This window comes from Gossypium hirsutum, chromosome A08, assembly GCF_007990345.1.
Source record: "Gossypium hirsutum isolate 1008001.06 chromosome A08, Gossypium_hirsutum_v2.1, whole genome shotgun sequence".
NCBI classification, from domain to species: Eukaryota; Viridiplantae; Streptophyta; class Magnoliopsida; order Malvales; family Malvaceae; genus Gossypium; species Gossypium hirsutum.
The window spans coordinates 4870151-4891764 of record NC_053431.1 but is presented as its reverse complement, the minus strand read 5'-3'; the positions used below and the strand labels follow the sequence as shown (position 1 = coordinate 4891764).

At 32.6% G+C, this 21614-nt stretch overlaps 1 protein-coding gene, 1 long non-coding RNA gene and 1 pseudogene across 7 annotated transcripts; 2 read left to right on the top strand and 1 right to left on the bottom strand.

Annotated features, from left to right (window-relative positions):
* The first annotated feature begins 1990 nt into the window (after positions 1 to 1990).
* LOC121204911 (uncharacterized) lies at positions 1991 to 3192 on the top strand. The gene is made up of 2 exons (XR_005900047.1): positions 1991 to 2534; positions 2783 to 3192. It is a non-coding gene; the product is annotated as an uncharacterized lncRNA (long non-coding RNA).
* A 2586-nt stretch (positions 3193 to 5778) lies between these two features.
* Positions 5779 to 7907, top strand: LOC121204910 (trans-cinnamate:CoA ligase, peroxisomal-like; annotated as a pseudogene).
* A 3856-nt stretch (positions 7908 to 11763) lies between these two features.
* Positions 11764 to 21289, bottom strand: LOC107944135 (SUPPRESSOR OF ABI3-5). Of its 6 annotated transcripts, none has more exons than XM_041075698.1 (15): positions 20765 to 21289; positions 20569 to 20609; positions 19559 to 20303; positions 19407 to 19478; positions 19218 to 19310; positions 19058 to 19137; positions 18199 to 18352; positions 17697 to 17769; positions 17526 to 17620; positions 17377 to 17445; positions 16390 to 16569; positions 14462 to 14654; positions 12852 to 13811; positions 12459 to 12610; positions 11764 to 12139 (listed from the first exon to the last, which is right to left on the bottom strand). In XM_041075698.1, the coding sequence occupies exons 1-15, from the start codon at positions 20816 to 20818 to the stop codon at positions 11960 to 11962; spliced, it is 3141 nt and encodes a 1046-aa protein (XP_040931632.1). In that variant the 5' UTR covers positions 20819 to 21289; the 3' UTR covers positions 11764 to 11959. The 6 variants fall into 6 exon arrangements, with proteins under 6 accessions (XP_040931632.1, XP_040931633.1, XP_040931634.1 ...); XM_041075699.1 differs by having other exon boundaries at positions 17526 to 17617; XM_041075700.1 differs by having other exon boundaries at positions 18199 to 18349.
* Positions 21290 to 21614: the final 325 nt, after the last annotated feature.

Sequence of the window (21614 nt, the reverse complement as noted above, 5' to 3'; positions counted from 1 at the left end):
TTAGTGAAAACTTGAAAAGTGAAGTTTGATTTTAAAAAAATGGAGTCGCCACCGATCCTTTTTATAGGTGTGATCGGACACCTAATAAATCATCTTTTTGAAAAGAAAATTTATTCTCGAACAAAAACGAAGGCTAAATTTAGGTCTACGTGAAAACCAGAGTAAAATAGGGTTCGGGAGTCGGTTACACGCAAGGAAGGTATTGGCACCCTCGCGACGCCCAAAATTGGTATATCGTAAAACACGTGTTGTCTTGATTTTCAAAAATACGAGTTCAATGTAATATTTAGTCGTGATCTGATTGAAAGGACGAGAAATTTTAGTTTTTTTTTAGAAGGACATACCGTTTTAACACGAGTCAATTAATGTTCATCCAACATAGCGATGAAATTCGATGACTTAATGTTAAATCGGTATGTTGCCTTGATTATTGAAATTAATTAGAAAGCAAGAATATTATTTTCGACGTAATACAAAGCAAAATTGATTTGGAATAAACGTAAATAAATGGAAGAGTTAGAAATATATCGAAGCAAATATAAGTGTGACAATAATATTACAAATAATAAATATATATGTAATACTAGACATAATACTAGAATTAAACACGAAATAGAAACAATGAATGTATATACATAATATTAAGAGTATGTGCATAAACTATATATAATGTTTGATAGTAAAAATATAACTAATAATGTTAAAATATATACATAATATATACATATATATGTGAAAAATGTATGTACATGATATATAGGAAGAGTATTACATAATAACATTAAAATAAAATAATAGAGATAATAGTGAAAAGAATAGGTATAATAATAAATATAAGAAAATAATATTATATATAAAATATGTGTACAAGAATAGTAAAATATATGTACTAATATTAATAGTAAATATAGTAGGGTAAGATAGATATAATAATAACACGTACATAATACAATAAAAGATATATATACATATATGTGATAAAATATTAGAAAGTGTATACATAGTATATATACTAGGGATAATAATAATGGTGAAGAACAAACATTAACAATGTGCTACATAAATGGACGTGAAATAGTAGTATGTACATAAGATCGTATAAAAATATATAATTATGGTACCAAAGTAAATACATAATATATATGAAAACGTAATATAATGTTAGAAATATACATATATAATTATAAAAATAAAAAATATGTATATATAGCACATACTAAAAGAATATTCATATAAGTATACATATGTATGTACTAAAATATATATAATAATATCACTTAAAGAAATACATATTAGAGATGTCTATACGTATTATGGGATTTTTAAAAAATATATATATAAATAATAATAATAAGTAATGAATAAATATAATGAAAATAGTAAATATAGAAGTAAAAGGGAGAAAATATAATATATAAACAACAAAAAAAACTAAGTATAATAATGATATAAAGAAAATAAAACAATAATATGTTAAAAATAAATAATAAATATAATAACGTACAATAGTGAAAAGCATGTCTATACGTATATAATAAAATATAGATTAATAATAATAATAATAATAATAAGGATAATATAAGTATATATATGAAATAGTATATAAAAAATATATATATAATATAATACATAAGTATATTAAAGACACATACATATAAAAAAGATTATACACTAAGACATAATGATAATAATAATATTGAAGTATATAAAAATGAATGTAATAAAGATCTTAAAATAAAGAAATAAAGTAGCATCATCAATAAATATACATATACATATACATATGCATACATAATAAACATACACTACTACACGTGATAAATACGATAAATATAATAAGTATATTATAATTAATAAATAACAGAAAATAATAACAAGTTAATTGGAAAATAAATAGTGAACTAACAAAAAAGGACTAAATCGAACATGAAACAAATTTTTGGGGCAAATTCGAAAAATAAATAAAGAAAAAGGATCCAAATGTGAAATGCGCGTAACCTAGGAGGACCAAAATAGCAATTTCCCCTTCCCATCAAAATGCAGCGTATATGAGGGGACTAAATTGAAAACCAAAAAAATATGTGGCCAAAATAAAAAACATGAAAGACTTAATTGCAAAACCTTTAAAAAGCGGAGGGGCTAAACGTGAAAATAACCCTTCCGTTAAAAAAAAGGCGGATCCTAGCGGGTCGGGTCGGGTCGGTCCGAGCCAGGGCAAAACGACGTCGTTTTGTGCCCTGGGTCATTAACGCAAAACGGCGCCGTTTCATTAACAGTATAAAAATGAAGTTTCTTTTCTAATTTTCATTTCAACTAAGTTTTAGGAAAAAAGAAAGGGGAAAGGGTCTAGGGGGCTCTGGGCATGGGCAATTTCTGGCGATCGGACCGCCGTTCGAAGGTGCAAAATCGACCCCATTTTAAGCCCTTTTGTTTCCCCACCCTAGATCTGTAGTTAAAGTATCCAAAAACCTCAACAAAGCCGACAGAAATCAAGAGAAACCTTTCGGTTCTACTCTCCGATCGTCCCAAACAAGGTAAGATTTGATTTCTTTTGTTTATCTATTTAAGGATAATAGAAATAAAGAGGAAAAGGAACAAAGAAATCACCTTTCCCTTTGATTGCTTCTCAATATTAGTTGTTTTTGTATTGATTTGTTTTTTTTGAATATTTTGAAAAAAAAAGAGAGCCCTGGTACAAACGTTTTCATTCGGCTTTATAGCCTATTTTGTCACACTGTCTGCTTTCTTTTTGTTGCTGTTGCGTGTCTTTCTTATTTTGCAGGTGGAGCAGGTGGTGGATGGCATGGGTGTTGTGGCGCTGAGGTGACCTTGTTGATGGGGTAGGTGGCTAGGGTTTCATACCATTCTTTTTTGCTTGCTTTTTTTTTTTGGTTGTTGGGCTAGGTCTAGATTTATTGGGCTTGATTATTGGGCTCCAGGGTTTAGGGGTTAGTGGGTTGTTGGGTATTGTTTGGGTTTTAAAGGGTTTGGGTAATTGGGCTAATGGGTATTGGGTAGGTTGTATGGGCTGAAGGGTTGTTAAATGGGTCAACCGGGTTTGTAAAAGGGGTAAATGGGTTTGTAAGGGGTTTAATTAAATGGGTCAGAATTGGCCTGCAACAAAATTATATTTTTATTAGTTAATATATTAGTTATTACCCAAAAATAAGAATTAAAAAAATAATTTTTTTATTTGTTCAAGTAATTTTTTATAAAAAAATCCCTAAAATTGATGTCATTTTTTTTAATAATCTCATTATAGGTTTCAATCATATCTACTCCATTTGACACAATACTTAGAACGACTCATAACTTCTCTTTAACCCATAAATCGAAAGATAATGCTTTAACCCATAAATCGAAAGATAATGCACTGAAGCGCACTTAAATCATATCCTCAACCATATTTAAATTGTTGTTTTTCTTATATATATACAATATTTGTTTTTCTTATATATATACAATGTAATAAATGAATTTTGTATGCTCATAAATTTATGATGCACATTTTTTTCAACTTATAACATTTTTATTTTTTTTAAAACATGTTTATTATTTAAAAAATATTAATTCAATATAACATTTTGGAAAGATGTCAAAGTTAAATGTATTTGACACATCATGTCAAAGTTACAATAATACGTACAATATGTTTGGTTGAAAAAGTATAGGTATAAATATAATAACAAATAAATATATTTGAAAAGGAGTCAAACCAAAATTTTTGGGTAAATTATACTAGTAGTCACTTAATTATTAGAAAATTTCTTTTTTGGTCACTCAATTATGAAAGGTTATAAAATGGTCACCCAACTATTAGTACTTATTTTGTCACCCAACTATAAAAAAGTTACAAATGATCACTCAACTATCAATTTTGTTTTTTTTGGTCACAACTAGTTGATGATGGCAACTTTTAAAATGTGCATAATAATAAATTTAATCCTCAATATTTATAAATTATGTCAATTTAGTCTTGATTCTAAAAAAATTATCTTCAACATTTATACATTGTGTAATTCGGTCTTTGTTCTTCTTCTTTTTTTAGTTTTACTCTTTTTTTTTGTAACATTAAGAGTTAACTTTAAAAGAATGAGAAAAGATGAAAATTATTATCCTAAATTTTTTAGTGTTTCCATTTTTTGTATATTTTAAATCAAATTTAGCTGATATTTTTTAAGCTTTTTAGGTGAAATGGTAAAAAAGAAGAAGAAGCAAAGTTGCAAAAAAAAAAATCACAAATTACACAATGTGTAAATGTTGATGGTTATATTTCCTAGAATCAAGACTAAATTGACACAATATATAAATGTTGAGGGTTAAAATTGCTATTATGTCAATTTTAAAAACTGCTATCGTCAGCTCAATGGTGACTAAAAAAGATAAAATTGAATAGTTGGGTGACCGAAAAAGAAATTTACTATTAGTTAAGTGGCCATTTTAAAATTTTTCATAGTTGGATGACCAAAAATGATATCTTAGTAATTAAATTACTACTAGTGTAATTTACCCTTTTTTTTAGGAACAGTTTTTTAGGGTCAAAATGCAAATTCCCAGTGTTGTTCCTCGATCCAAATAACTATAACTAAATTAAATCATTACATGGCACACCTTATCTAAAAAATCGAAATATATCGTAACCTAAATAAGGTTTACTCAATATAAAATTAAGATAAAATTCAAAAGAAATATTAGAAAATCTATAAACAATATTAGATATCTTTAAATATTTTATGTAAAATATAAACATGCTCATAAATATTAAAACAAAATAAAATTAAACAAAAGCTGGATAAAAATTTAGCCTCCAGCCATTAATTTTTTTTTATATATCAACTTTTTTATGCTCCTAACAATTCACTTAAATGGTGCATATTTTTACGAATTGCTGAATATAGGGACCTCTTCATAACTTCTATATATAAAGTTATGCATATGTACGTTTTTCCATTAAAAAAAACATACCGCATTCATAATTTTTTCAAATGAAGCATTAACACCTTCAATAAATACTAAGCACAATTTATGTTAATCAAAATATGATAACCATCATCATTAATAATGTTTTTAATTAACATAACTTAAATTGATAAATTGAGAAAAAAAACGTTTGAAAGTTTTATATATATGAAGAAGAAAAAATTTAAGAGAAATTCACGGGAGGAGATTTTTTTTTTAAAACAATTTCATTATAAGTTTTGGTTATATGTGTTCTTTTTTGTATAATATCTAAAATTACACATAACCTATAAAAGGGAGTATAATGCATTTCAACGCACTGAAATCGATTTCTTCTTGTATTGACAATAATACCTATGTTAATCGAGTTAAGACTCAATTGAAATAAGACAGATATTTTAACCTCAAAAAATCGACTAATTTGAGAGGGAGGAAAGGATAAGATGGAAACAAAACGAAAACCATTAGCATCGGTTGGAAATTCAAGCAGCCCCACAATATGGTGAAACCATAATCCAATTTCAAAGCCGAAGGGGAAAATCGTAAGTGGGATAGTGACTTGAGACACTATGGGGCCAGTGTGTGTGAACGTGCGTTGGGTAGTTCGGGTCAACTCAAGAATCCTTATTTCCAAAGCTAAATTAATCAATCTTCACTTAAAGTAATTTGGCATTAAATTGCCTTGCAATATCTCAGCAATTTCCGTATCAGTTTTCCTTAAATTCACTTTTTTATTATATTTACTTCTTATTTTTTTTTTAAAAAAAGAAATTCTTTGCCCAGCCTATATATATTTCTCCTTCCATCCTAATTCCTTCACAATTCAATCTTTTCTTTCTTTCTTCTCTCAACCAAACAAATAACAGAGTTTATAAAAGAAACCAATCTTTCAAAAAATTTAGAATGGACCGACTCTCGAAATGCGAAGCAAATTATGTGCCACTTACACCCTTGTCGTTCCTCAAAAGAGCTGGCAGTATGTATGCTAATCGTACGTCCATCATCTACGAGAACACTCGTTTCACTTGGCGTCAAACCTACGAGCGGTGTTGTCGTCTGGCTTCATCTTTACGTTCTCTCAACATACTTAACAACCATGTTGTAAGTTTCTTTCAATCGCCATTTGTGTTACATGTATGTATGTTAGTGTTTTTTTTTTTTCTTTTCATTGATGTTTAGAAAACATGTCTTTTTCGTAGGTATCTGTGTTGGCTCCTAATGTTCCGGCTATGTATGAGATGCATTTTGCTGTTCCCATGGCTGGTGCTGTTCTTAACACCATTAATAGCAGGCTGGATGCTAAGAATGTTGCCACCATTCTTCGTCACTCTGAGGCCAAGGCCTTGTTTGTTGATTATCAGTACGTGCAGTTGGCTAGCGAGGCTCTTCGGATTTTGATGGCGGATTCACAACAAGGGCAGTCATCGATGCCATTGGTGATTGTCATAGATGATGTAGACTCCCCCACGGGTGTTCGACTTGGGGAGTTGGAATATGAGCAGCTCATCCAAATGGGTAATCCGAGATTTGTCCCCATTGAGGTACAAGATGAGTGGGATCCTATTTCACTCAACTATACATCCGGAACCACATCGGAACCCAAAGGGGTTGTTTACAGTCACAGAGGGGCTTATTTAAGCACTTTATCCTTGATTTTAGGGTGGGAAATGGGGAATGAGCCTGTTTATCTTTGGTCTCTCCCTATGTTCCATTGCAACGGTTGGACCTTCACTTGGGGAATTGCAGCACGAGGTGGAACCAATGTATGTATACTCCACCAATGTATGTATACGCAATACCACCGCGTACGACATGTACCGAAGCATAGCGACTCACAAAGTGACCCACATGTGTTGCGCGCCCATCGTGTTCAACATCCTCCTCGAAGCCAAACTAAACGAGCGCCGGGAAATTTCCTCTCCCGTCCAAATACTCACCGGCGGTGCACCCCCTCCAGCCCCATTGCTCGAGAAGATGGAACACCTTGGTTTCTACGTAACACATGCTTACGGACTAACAGAAGCCACCGGTCCCGCTTTAGTGTGCGAATGGCAAGCCAAGTGGAACCATCTACCCGCAGAACATAAGGCAAAAATCAAGTCCCGACAAGGAATTAGTGTACTGACGTTAGCAGATGTAGACGTGAAGAACGTGGAAACCATGGAAAGTGTCCCGCAGGATGGGAAAACCATAGGGGAAATCGTTTTGCGTGGAAGTAGTATCATGAAAGGGTATCTCAAAGACGAAGTAGCCACCTCCAAAGCCTTTAAAAAGGGATGGTTCTTCACCGGTGACGTGGGAGTTATACACCCCGATGGGTACCTCGAAATAAAAGACCGATCAAAGGACGTAATCATATCTGGAGGCGAAAACATCAGTAGCGTCGAGCTTGAATCGGTTCTTTACAAACATCCCAGAGTTCTAGAAGCAGCAGTGGTTGCAATGCCGCACCCACGGTGGGGGGAAAGCCCTTGTGCTTTTATTTCATTAAGAGAGAACGAAACCAGCCAAAAAGGCGACGTGAAAGAAGCCGATATTATATCATACTGCCGTAAAAACCTCCCACATTTCATGATCCCAAAGAAGGTGAAGTTTCTATCACAGCTGCCCAAAACTTCAACGGGGAAAATACAGAAATTCCAGCTAAGAGCTATGGCCAAAACATTCCAGGTTACAGAGAAGAAGTCTACGCAAATCAATAAAGAAATTCCTCAATATCACGTGGAGGGTCATGAACAGATTCTTGCTATGTCACGCCTTTGAAAGTCAAAAAGAGATTAGTTAAATTAGTTCAAAGTCATGGAATTGGAATAAACTATACATGCGAGTACTTGTATAGAGGCCCCTTTCCTTGATATTTTTTATTTGCTTTTGTACCCTCTTGCAGATGGCTTGTGAAGAAACACTACTGCTTAATCTATGTTATGAATAAACAATTTTGTTGTTAACTCTGTTTTCTTTTTTATTGTTTAGGAAGATGGTTATCTCTTTTCAAAATCTGATTTGTCAAAAAAATGCATACAATTTCATACAATATCTCCTAGTTTTGAGTTATTATTTAGTCTATTCCTGTAAAGTAAAACAAAAACTTGAATGCACATCATATGATGATTACTGAAGATATTTAAACTCTTTTAACATGATTCCGAATCGTATTACCTCATAATATGAAAGAAAAAAAAAACCTTCAGAGAATCGAAAATAAAAACCATTTAATTAAAAGAAATCATAATAATCATAAAACCCAAATTGATTATGATTATCAAAGACAAAGACAAAGGGTAGTCAGTGACCTCGACCTCCCAAATGGCAGATTTATTAGTTAGTCTCTTAAATCTTTATAAAATTACATTTTAGTATAGTTATATTAACCCCGCAATAATTTATGATTAATCTCTAACCCTCTCGAAGCAATTTTCTAACTTAATCCTTGGTTACTATAACAATGGTTAAATACTTATTTGGATATGACACAAGAAACATCTAAATATTCTTATTTTCACACAAAATTTCAAATTAATTTAATAGATTCTCAACTTAAAGCTTCGCGAACGTAACTTCTCGTATCTCGAAAATTTTGATTTTTATTCTATTGGAACTTAACATAAATATCTTCAATGGTTACATAAAAATCTTCAATGGATTGGTCAGTACATCCATCAAAAGAGGTGGCTATGCCCTCTGCTGTCAGCTCTGCATTTTTGTGGGGGCAATGAAATGTAGGTCATCCTCAATCCATGCTATATATAATAAAGGATGTCAACAAGGTGGATTGTTGTTCACTTGCTTGCTTACTTTATTATCCATTCATTTTAGCTTATAAATAAAGGGGATAATCGTACCTCTTCTTTGAACGAATATTAAGTTGGCACCCTCTAGTTTTAAATATTTAAATCTGAATTTGATTTCTTAAGGAAAAAAATATAACAAAAATCGATGGCGGATTTTAAAATATATGTATTTTTATTATAATCTTTAAGATTTTAAATTTTTTATTTTAGAATTATGGTTAATTTTTTTTATAAAAGTGTGAAAATAAAATTTTAACTATAATTCAAAGGCTAAATTAATAATTAACTATTTAAATTAACGTGTCATATTATCCTCTTAATGATAGTTAATGGAAAAATGACCAAAATGTAATAATTTAATAATGTTAGCAACTATTATGTAACTTTTAAATGTTGGGGACTGAAATGTAATTTTAAACAAAGTTTAAGGACAATTGGTGGAGTTTACCCTAATTTTTTTGTGTGTGTTTTATACCACCTTTTTAGAGTTCAAGTGAATTGAAAGAGTATACTCTTTTTCTTATTTTAGTATCTTATATCGGTTAATTGATGAATTATAAAATACTAAAAATAATTTTTTTAAATATATATTTTTAAAATTTTAGAGTTAGGATTAAATTGATAAATTTGATAAATATTGAACGTTAAATTTATTAAATTTTTAACTAATTTTAATAATTTATATTTATTTTTAGTTTTTAAAATTATTATTAAATTTAAAAAAATTTAAAATGATATTTAAACTATGATTCAAGGATTAAATTAATAATAAACCATTTCAATTAATATTTCACACCATCATTTAATATAGGATTAATTTTTATATTTCGAAATATACATAGACTAATTAGTTTTTTTTTTTTTATGTCCCCCGAGTCAGTGAAAGCTACTGTATTATTTGGCATGTTATTAAGGTAGATGCTTACCTGCCACGCTGCTGTTTCGAGCTGACCATTGTCCCCACTTTGATGTTAATATGTGGGTATCCTCTCTCAGTCTAATGAAATCCGTGAGTTTTGTCATTTACCACAAATTACAGAAGTAGCACATAAAATTTTATAAATCTATTCTTACATATCGCATTCTAATTAATTGGATATGTAACATGGCACATTTTGATTGTTGTCATATGCCAATCAATTTTTTAACGATATTTAAAGGATAAAATGAGTATTAAGTCAAAATTTTAAATTAGTATATAGGAAAATTGCATTGTCCCCCCAAAAAAATAATTTTTTTTATTTATTCATTTAAAAGATTATAAAAATATAAATTATTAAATTGGTAAACTTGTATTTAGTTCTCATTAAAATATACAACTACATTCTGCTCTAAAAAAATTCCTAACTTCACCCCTGATTTCATGATTAATTTTGACTAGTATTCTCCAAATCCAATTTAGCTTGTAGGGTTGCCTCTAGAAGATTTCAGCTTGTTCTGTTATAAGCTTTACTCATATCAAGTTTTAGTGCCCCAAAATCTCTTTTATATTTTTTTGAACATTAATCTTATTATATGTTCTTATAATAATGTCTCAAACTACCTATAGTTCCTTCCCAACTCTTAAATAAGAGGATAATACACTTCAGCACACTCGTACTCACATCCTTCTACATTGTTAAAATTTTTTTAATTTTATATCAACTGGACTAATTTCGCTCCAAGGGGTATGGTATCACTTATTTTTTATTATTGAATAATGCGATGACAATAAATTTGTATTGAATCAAAATGACCGGTAAAATAGATGAGTTTAGAAAATCTAATAACCATTTAACTAGGACACATGAATATACTAAATTAAAGAGTCTCATTAATTGTCGATTGAGTATTAATTCGATTGTTGTCGGCATTGTTGCCGGTGTAGAATGGTGTTTATGAGCCGGACTAGATTTAGGTTGGACTTAAGCATAATATTAACATACTTTGTATTTGCTTAAGATTGGCCCGACTCGAAATATAGACTTTGTTTCATGCCTTAGAATTTTATTATATAGGTCGAATAATTTAGATGTTGGGTCGAATCTCCGATCAAGTTGTAATTATTATTATATAACACATACGTTTTATTTATCGAGCACTTTACTAGAGATGTGAGGATAAATTTTTTGAAAACGTTCATATCAAATAAAATATAAATTTAATTAATATTAACATTTTTCAATTATTTTTTTATTAACAAAACTTAGTTTCTTATTAACAACCAAGTAATTTAATATATTTATTTTTAAATATCATTTACATATTTATTTTCAATAAAAAATCATATACTTTTAAATAAGCATATACGATAGTACTTAAAAAAAATTTAAGACTAATTTTGTCTTAAAAGATAATTTTTAACTTTAACTACACAAGGATGACATATTTGGCTAACCATTGTAATTAGTGGACCCATCAAATTGAGTATAATTGAAACACCCTAATTACACTCTTCAATTCTTAGAGGGAGAGTGAGAATTGAAATAATTACACATGTAATTTCAATTTTAAAAAAATTATATCATAAGCATGAACACGTATGAGTATTTCGGATGAATATTACGAAAAGTTTTATATATTATAAATCTTAAAAAAAATCTATTACAAAAATAATGTGTATTTTATAAAATTATAACAAAAAAAATTATATTCTTTAAATCCTTAAATTTTTCTAAAATTATGAAAAAAAAGTTTTTTATAAAAAATAAATTATATGTTATAAAGGTGTTATAATATATTTATTTATAAAATTTAAGATAAAAAAATATAGACGTAACTTATTTATGTATTCATTATATATATTATAAAAACAATATATTTAATCATAAAAACTTGTTATGATTTTTTTTATCAGAACTTTATAAAAAAATAACTTTTTAAAGTTATGACAAAAAATTATATTATTTATAAAAAATATTAAGAAAATTATTAGGCAATTTATAAAACTTTTTTTATAAATGTTATATATTATAATTTTATATAATTTTTTGCTTAATTTGTATTATAAAAATGATATAACCTAGTATAAGTCTTTTTCCAAATTAAGTTTATAAACATGGGGATTCATGTGTCTTTGTACATATACCTTATCAAGATGATCTAAGGGCCTAGAGAAACAAACTCCATTCATCCAGACAAATGAAATATAATCTCAAACCTAAAGATTTCAAACTATGTTTATAAACAAAGACTTACATTTTCCACTGTCCACATCTGTGTGATCCAACCTATGACATTTGTTGGAACCTAGCAAGTGCTTTCTTATTAATCACAGTTTTGTAATTATCGCCAGCTTGCACCTCAAGGCTGGGGTCCAACTTCTTCACCTGACTTCCAAGTCCTGTACTTTTATCTATTCCCTGTGCTTCAACTGCTTCTGTCATTCCACTTCCATCCTTCCCCATTCCCTATTTTATCACATCAAATGCACACAAACATCAAAACCTAATCCCCCCAAATCTAAAATTGGATGCAACTTTCGGCTTCAAAGTTACAGTTGTTAACAAAATGCCAGCTAAAGAAGATGAGCCTAATGTTATTTTCCCTGTATGCATAACAACTATTACCTAATAATAGAATGCAAAGGTCCAAAACTAAGGAGAAAGTGCTGGACAGGGGGATGCATCAGACATAATGGGGACAGAAATTTCAAGGGGAGACGTGTAGCAGCTCAATAGCACTTGAATATGTAATCAACAGCTAAAAGGTGCAAGAGAGAAACAATACCAATCCTTCATGCCAAACCATACTGCGGAGCATTCGGTTGCCCACATTGTTCTCATCAATTGCTTTCTTTGCTGTGATGACCTCGAAACTTTGTACATCATCTGATACAGCCCCCTGTCCACCACCAACTCCAGGTGGGAAAGGCATTGGATCTGAGGAGAATTTTTTGAATGCTAAATCTCAATCTTCAAAATACACAAACGAACAATTTCTCACAAGTTAACACAATATTTTAAAGATAAATAAATGAACCAATCAAGTTACACAACCAAGGCCTTTAAGCCACCAACATTAGAAATAAATCCAAGGGATTTTGGAGATAATTTTGATGGTATGAAACAATGATTGGCATAACATGAACAAAGAAGATTCAATAATCTTAAACAAGCTTACTTGAATTCCAGAACTGATCATCAGGTAGATCATCAGTGGTGGAAGATGATGAACCATACAAGTTCCTCCTCTCAGCTGCACGGTCCCTATAAGTGGTTTGAGACTGCTCCTTGTTGGTAGTGGGAGGCACTGGTGCTTCAGAAAACCTTCTTTTACCACTCCCAGTTGTAGTTGAAGGTGCAATAGAACCCGATGCAGATGCATCAGTCCTAAAGGGAGTCATAGATGCAGGATCCGAAGTTGATGACAATGAACCCTCAGCAACTCCACCAGCTGAAGAGGTTGAAACCCTGGCAGATGATCTGGGAAATGGAATATCAGATTTCACCAGGCCCCTTGCAGAACCTCTTATTACTCCCATTAAATTCCCCCCTGAGCTGTTATTTATAGGCCTTGGCTTGACTGGAGACCCCAAACCCCATGTTGATGTAGCTTGGGCAGTTGTATTGACTCCTGAACTTCTTGTATCACCCTCCTTCAGGTCCATCATATCAAATTTATACTTGCTTTTTGCATGTTGTTCAGCTGAAAGAGGCCTATCTTCAGATGAAGCAGACAGGTGATTGTCATTAAGACCTGATTGGGATGCCTTCCCTTCATGACTCCTCTGTTTCCACATGGTTAACACATTATTCATCTTCTTCTTATTAGCCAGTATACTACTCTTTGAAGCAAGTTTTATCTCTCTTGATTTCTCCTTCTCTTTCTTCTCTGCAGCCAGTGCTGCTGCTGCTGCAGCTTCAACCGCATCTGGTAGTGAGGCTGCCTTCTCAACTGATGTGACCATAGCAGCTGGTGCAGATGTTATTACTTTTGAATTACTGGAACCATCAGCTTCTCTAGAAAGCTCATATTCTTTACCAGGTATTATTTTGTCATTCTGATCACTGCAAGGGATGTACTGCTGGGATTGGGGGTCGTACGAAAACCAAGTCCCACTGTTACTGTCATAATAAAGGCCTGCATGTTGAAGCAACCGAAAACAAATTAGGCCTAAAATTGCAACCCTTTAGGCGTGTTTGAATAAGGAATTTTTGAAATTTTGAAATGCGTGAGTTAACCAAACACCAACTCAATAATAAAGAAATAAGTAAAAAACCCTTCTATTTGAAAGGTAACAAATATTATTATGAGGGTATCTTTGTTTTTTTTACATTTTTATATAAAATCTATAAAAAGAACAATTTAAACCTAGAATCTGTATAAAAACAAAGAGCCCTGAGCTTTTGTCATTAGAATTGACGAAAATAAAAGCTATATTAGAAAAGGAAACAATCCCCAAGTTTTATTCAGCTTTCACATCAATATATTCTTGGTAACGACTGAAGCAATAACCCAACTAAACCCCATCCCCACCAATAGCAGCTTGAACTTCGGACACCATGCAATATAAAATGATTTTGAAGCAAAAAAGCATTTGAATGCAAGGGACGCACCCCCAATAAATCAATTTCTAATAAAATAACAATTTTCATTCTACAGTTAGAAAATTTTTAAGTTCTCTGAGAATAAATTTAAAAAAGAAAAATCAGTATCCTAATATTTTGACTTCTAATGTGCAAAAGGAAAAAAGCAATGGCATGGAAAACTTCAAGAAAATGCATGCAAACCTGTATTCCTGTCATGGTAAAACCCAGAAGCAGCATCAAAGTAATAACCAGAGGCTTCATCCCACACAAATCCAGAATGCAAAGCTGAATGGTCCAGTTGAACTGCAAATGAACCACCAACCTGCTCCTGCCAGCTAGTAGACTGTTTGTCATCTGGGTTATATTCCTTTGCTGTCCATCCAACAGCATCATACTGAAAGGAAATATAGCAATACCGTAAGTCCAAGAAACATTTAGAACTAAGATGGCAACTAGGATGAACAAAATAAACAGCACCTTGCATCCCATGAAATTACATAAAAATGCAAAAGCTTAAGAAAAGCAATACCAGAGGAGCAGCATGGAATCATCAGCTGGGCCATTATATATATATGCATGTATGCATGCAGATGACTGTACTAATTAGTAAAATCTAAGGTAGTTTGCTTTCAGGTTTTAAGGGTTTATTGTAGGGTATACTCTAGCTAGATTTACAGGGTACTAGATAACAATAAATAAATAAATAAAAGCACCATCTGTGATATTGACCATATGAACATCAAACACTAATAACCATGAAATAGAATAATTATGGCAGCAATAGAACAAAACCCATGGCTATCAGATTATATCCCAAAAGTATTCAGCTAGAAACCCCTGTGAATTTACATGCCGAATTTTTGCAGTCATGAAATTGTACATGCCATAAATTGCATCAGAATAAATTGACTATATCGAAAGCAAAGAAGTTGTAGTATATATACATAACGCATTAACCAGTCATGTTTCAGTGACCTTACAACATTTTCCTTCTTTGCATTTAAAACAAAAAAAAAAAAGGCATTTTCACTCCTAAATGCTCATGATTCTTAAATCTCTTTTATTTCCTTCTGTACCACTAGACCATGGACACTGATAACAAAATAATGAAAAGAGGTGAAACACTCCAATCAGTTCATCGTATTAGTAATAGAGATGATTCTACGTAGGTAATTATATTCTCAATAGAGTAAGGGTTCTTAGTCCATGGAACTCCATTATGATTGATTCTTTTAAGCTTCTAACCCACAACACATCCTAGAAATATGCCACAGCAAAGAGTTGACCAAGGAAGCCAAAATCCAAGAGTAAACGCACAATATTAATTCTTTCTTCAAAAAAAGGTCCAAGTTCAGTAGACATTGGAAAACAATTGACTTTTCAGGGACACCTTATAGTGACATGATTGTCTACAATTTTTACAACTAACTATTGCTTCGTTTTTCTCAGTATTACTTTATACTTATCACTTCTGTCATTGGAGTTTACCAGATATGGAGTCTTCTTTCTCTCCTTTCTCTCCTTCAGTTCCACGTACACATTTAGAGCTTCTTTCAGTCTTCCCATGTTTTTCTTTTGGGTTCTTATTATCAACTTTCGTGTAAGTAGTAACTGACTCAAAATCTTCTTTCAGTCAGTTCGAAGCACCAAACTACTTCATTGTAATGTAAACATCATGATCATTGCCTCCTAATATTTTGTTTTCTTCCTAATTGTTATCTCTCCTTCACATCACATCTAAGATCAATATCTACAATTACATTGACAGTGGTAATTCCGGTTTCTGAGTCTTAAGTGTATTGTCATTTTTGAGTCTTAAGAGACTTTAGCAGGTGGTAGAGGTGATATGGAAGTAGTGTGCAGGCCAGAGCTGGTGATAATGATTTTGTTCTTGGGCCTTGTACTTCTTTTTTCCAGTTAATCAGGCAAATTAAAACCAGATTTATCCACAATCTGGTTTTGAACACTTTTGACCAGGTTTTAATCTTACCTCAGCTGACAAGATTGTCCAGCCTATTCTTGCCAGTACAAGCATGAAAAAATATATTTACAGTAGAAACTATCATCCATTCAAAAGTACAAAAATCTATGCAGACATCATCATTAAAACTAAAGATACATTCACATACCTGTTGAGAAAAAGCTGCTGCCTCAATTGCAGCAGCTGCAAGGCTACTTGACTGTAAAGATCCCAATGTCCCTGATCTTGGCCCAATAATGCTCCTTGCATATGCTACTCTTAAGATTTGCCCATTCTTCTCAAGGGTTGTCCCATTTGTGGCTTCAAGGGCTTTTGTGGCATCACCAACCTATATGACATCAAACATTCAGAGGTATATAGCTCATTTCATAAATAATTTTGCCAACCAAAAATTCCTAGACAAAATAACAAAAGCAGAAAAGTATTAAGTACAACAGCTTTCAGCCTACAAGGGAGCACGGAATTCTAGAGCATCGTTTATTGAAAGCGACCCCAGGACATAGGATAGTAATATGCGTTAAGTTATCCTACTGTGTTGAAAGTGTATTAATGGAGAATAAATCAGTTGAAGAAATTTATGGATGCAGATATTTTCTCTTCATCACCTACAGACATGATGCTCTTCATTTGAACAAGAGAACAGAATTTGTGGTATTCTTCATATATTACATTGCAGGATTAGTAAAAATAACATTTGGAAAATAGCACTATTCTTTTACTTTTGAATAGCCTCTGCTATTATGTATAATATTTATAATGAACTAAAAATAAATGTACAAAAACTCCAAAATGTCATTGGTTGTAAAGAAAAAAGCTTTTCCAATAAATATACTAGTGTTTGAACCAATGTGCACAATAGAGATGATAAATTTCAAATTTTTAGAATCAATTTTTTTCTTTATTTGCTCAAGAGAAGTGAAACACGCTAAAAAATTTGGGAATACACATTCTCAGGATTGCTTTCTTGACAGCTGCCAATGTGACTTATTAGCAAGACAAGACTATTATCAGATTAATGGCATGTAAACATATTAATAATAAAGAAAACCATTTATAACCCATTCTTATTTGCAGTTATTGTACTTAGATTTAAATATAAAGCACAGTCAAATTACCATAAAGAAGCAAGTCATACCGAATGGTAATGTACAAAAGCAAATCCCCTTGAAACATGGGTGAACTTGTCTCTAACAAGGCGAAGATCCTGCAGATTAAATCCATAAGATTTTGCAGGTGCTAGAAAAGAGTTTTCCTTCAAAAGAGTATCATGATAAACACACAGACCTTAATTGGGGCATATTTAGAAAACTCGTAACGAAGCATTTCCTCATCAGCATTTTCATCCAATCCACGAACAACCAATACATGGGTAGGACCTACTACAGTTCAAATTAATATGATGTGGCAATTACACAAAGATGATAAAAGCCTGCTCAAAGTAAGATCTGAACCAACCTGAATCAGATCCTCTCTTTCCAGTTAAAGATATGTCAGCTACTGGAGCATCATCAGTACGTTGCTCATTACACTGCATAGAAAGTTGAGAGAAAGGACACATCAATTTTGCACTAACTCAGCTGGAAAAATCTTGAACAGTCATTAGGAAAACTGCAGGCTAGCACTAAACTTAATGCACCATCAATAAAAGAAATAAATCAACATAATAGGATTCAGCTGTCACATTTGGGTACACAATATATCAATTTTCAACAGCCAATGTACATGCATTGCAATTTTTGACATCTCAATCCCCGTACATCCCTAGCCTAGCTCCTAGCATCACTTTTTGGTGTGCCTTAATAAAATGGCACATGAAGCTAGCCAACTATAGTTACCTAATTCTGGCTAGTGATAACAGGAAGGTGATCTAAAGATATATCACAGAAAGAAGGCTTCAATAAGTTAATGTTTTAGTCCAAAAAAAAAAAATCAGATAGACTGGGAAAGAAAAACTGACCTGAAAACATTCAGTTCGACGTGCAAAATTGACACATCCACAAATTTTGCACATCCAATCAGACCGTAATGTGGTGCTCTTATGATTTGAGTGACCCATTTTCACAGCATTATTATGAGCAGAAGGTCCACCAGTGCCCCCAGTTGGCTTACTACTGTAACAGAATAGATTTCAACATGGCAATAGTTTTGTATGCAAACACATTGTAGGAAAAACATTAAATGAGAACACTCTTTTTTCTTTTTATCATTTAAAAGAAAGGGGAAATAAGTGAGTTTTTTCATCAATTTAAAATGTGGTACTGATTTCAACCATATTCATTCCTCAATGTACAGAAGCTTTAGATAATATTAAAATCAATCAACAAGCATGGAGTAACCCAATGATCCAGGTTTGAACAATGCGCATATAATATACCTCAGACATTTAAGGTTGATGAAGCGGTAATTGTAAGATTTCCATTGCATGGCACCTCTTACTTAAGAACACAAAGGGAGAGTATGGTTTTATGTTTAAAGCAGTTCTGTATTTCAGTTGTCATTTTAAGATTTACAGCTAAACAGAATCATTTCGGCAATTAAATAAGCACTCTTTGGCAAATATACAAGGTTCTTGTGTTCCCTGTTTTCTTCTTTCCGTAGATATTGCATTATTCTCTTTAATTTCCAGCCAATTATACTCTCAAGTTGAAATTAATCAGATTATATTTTGTTAAAACCTTATAAACTCATTTTCTACTATCAAACCTGCAAAGGAATCGAACCAACTGATAAAAGTATTCTGTAAAACCTAGCATCACAGAGCAACATAAAAACTGTGCCACGTAAAAACTGCAATCATGATTGTAGGGAGAATTTACCTGTAATCAAAGACAAGCTTCCTACCATCCACAACAAGACCATCATCACCAATCTTGTCCATCATTGAGCGTGCTGCCCCCTGTTTCAGAAGCAGTTTCCCTCATATAACATTCAATAACACCAAACACAAAGCATTGACTACTAAGATGTGATAGGTACCACTGAAGGAAAATCAATAAAAGCAAATCCATGAGAAATGCCAGAGGTTCGCTCCTTGATCACACGAACATGACGAAGTGGGCCCCATTCAGCCTTATGGTCATATAAAATTGAAAAACTGTTATTTATGTATAACAAGTGACAGAATAATAATATACAACCCCCAAGAAAACAACAAAAAAATATTACAAGAATCTGGCAAAGATCTTCCTCCGTCGTTTTGTGCGATAGACCCTTTACAACAACAGTTGCAGATGGTGCCTGCAAGAAAACATAATCTTCACCCAAATTCAAAGTTTAAAACAAATGCAACGGTAAGAACATGGAAAAATGAAGCACACCACAGAATAATGCTCCAGCTGATATTTCCCTTCTCGGTCCCTTTGCTTCTGAGTTTTCTCATTTTGATAATTATCATAGCTGTCCTCTCTATGGCTTCGCCCATGGCTCCAAACTCGAGGTGACCTTGATCTTGGATGATCATCACATCCACGGGATCGTGACCAAGACCTCTCATGCCTTTTATGTGGACTCTGATCTCTTTCTCTACTGAAACAATCTCGATCACGTGATTGACGCTTCCTCCAACTGCCATCTCTGCAACTGCCTCTTTTATGACAAGAATCATAACTATTTCGACTATATTCATAATTCCTCTCACGGCTGTTGTCCCTGCTCTGATGAGAAATGTGAGGCCTATAATCATAATAATCATATGAGTAGTCTTCCCAATCTCGCCCCCCATACCTAGAGGGCCTGCCAAATTCATGATCACGGATGTTGTCAACACCACGATAGCCATCCTGAAACTTATCAAAATCTTGAAAAGCGATCTCATGATCACAATATGTATCCATGTCCCTATATGAATCCACATAAAGCTTCTGATGATGCCTAAAATCCTCATCACGGGGATATTCTTCCTCATAACTTCTCTCCCTTGATTGAGACCAGACACCAGCAGCAGCAGGAGGGGAATGATTATCCCTCTCTGGAAAATAATGGTGGCAGGTACTTCTTGGGTAAAAACTATCCCTGGAATATCTTTCATCTAGAAATCTCCTCTTATCATAAGAACCACGGACCCTGCCGCAGTATTAAAGAGTGGGAGTGAAGATAAAAATGGGATACAAGGAAGCCAAATGTTTGTGTAAACAAGTATTTCAACAGTGAATGAAATCTAAAATTGGCATGGCAACATGAAAGCAAAAGAAAAAAACAAAATTACGCCCTGGCATCACATAATTTTGCGAAGCACAAAAAAGACTGGTACAGAGTTTCTAACTATCAAGCGTTACAGCCATTGGGAGTAAATGAATGGAGACCATAATAAGCAGTGGGAAGCACTCACCGGTAATTGGGTACAGGAACAGCAGAAAACCCCTCAAGAGCCTGTGGATTCAAGAGATAAGCTATGTCAGTGCGAGGAAGAAATATGAATTAGGCAAATGGAGAGTCCATATCCAGAACGCCGCAGGGCTTTGTTTCATATTGGTATAAGGGATGAGATAATGATCCCATTTTATAAAGGAGAAAACCGCAATTACGCTGTTATTATCCCATCCTCGCTGAAGAGGGTAGCGAGCAGGAGCATGATCCATTTTCTCCCTACAAAAGCGTTTCGGTTGGAGGCGTAGAAGAAATTGTCTAAAAACACTTTCTTTTCAATTCCCTGTAATGTAATCCACAACAACAAAAAAAAGAAAAGAAACAGAGACGGTTATGCCATTACGAAGAAGCAAGAAACACAATTGCCACGAATTTGGACTTGGCCTTCGAAACCCTCTTTCCATCTTCCATATTCGATTGGTTGATTGGCTGAACTAAATCAGGGAAAATTAATTTAAGCTAACCTAATATAATCGACGTTTCCCCTTATGAACATAGGTCAAACTCCACAATCTGCATCCAATTCATTTACCTGCCTAACCTGCGGTATGATTGAATCAGATCGAATTCAATGAGAAAACCAATTAAACACCTTCGCTTGATCGCCCTTCTCACGATTTGGCAATATGTAACCCTTTCTGCAGAATTCAGTTTTAAGGTGGGTTTTTTTCTTTTAGGGAAGGCAACACTTAGCCAGAAAATTGAGTATTTAAACTTTTTTGAAGGGGTTAAAATGTGCTGTTAGTCCCTGTACTTATCTAGAAATTGAGATTTAGTTCCTATACTTTTACATCTATTTTTTTCAATTTAAAAATTAAAATCGAATCATTATCTGTCAAAATTAGTTATCTTTTAACATGTTTATTTTTTATCAATCATATATAATGTTATATAAAGGCAGTGTAATTAACATGTCAGGTCGGCAAAATTTGATGAAAAAGACTAACAATGTTAATTGATTGATTGAGATTTTTAAAAAAAAAAGATATCTTATATTTTAACTTTTTA

Coding starts and splice junctions, on each gene's coding strand:
- LOC107944135 (XM_041075698.1), bottom strand. CDS start 20,818: ATGGATCATGCTCCTGCTCGCTACCCTCTTCAGCGAGGATGGGATAAT. Junction 18,353..19,057: donor AAGCTTGTCTTTGATTACAG/GTAAATTCTCCC, acceptor ATTCTGTTACAG/TAGTAAGCCAACTGGGGGCA. Junction 13,812..14,461: donor TTACCATGACAGGAATACAG/GTTTGCATGCAT, acceptor TTCAACATGCAG/GCCTTTATTATGACAGTAAC.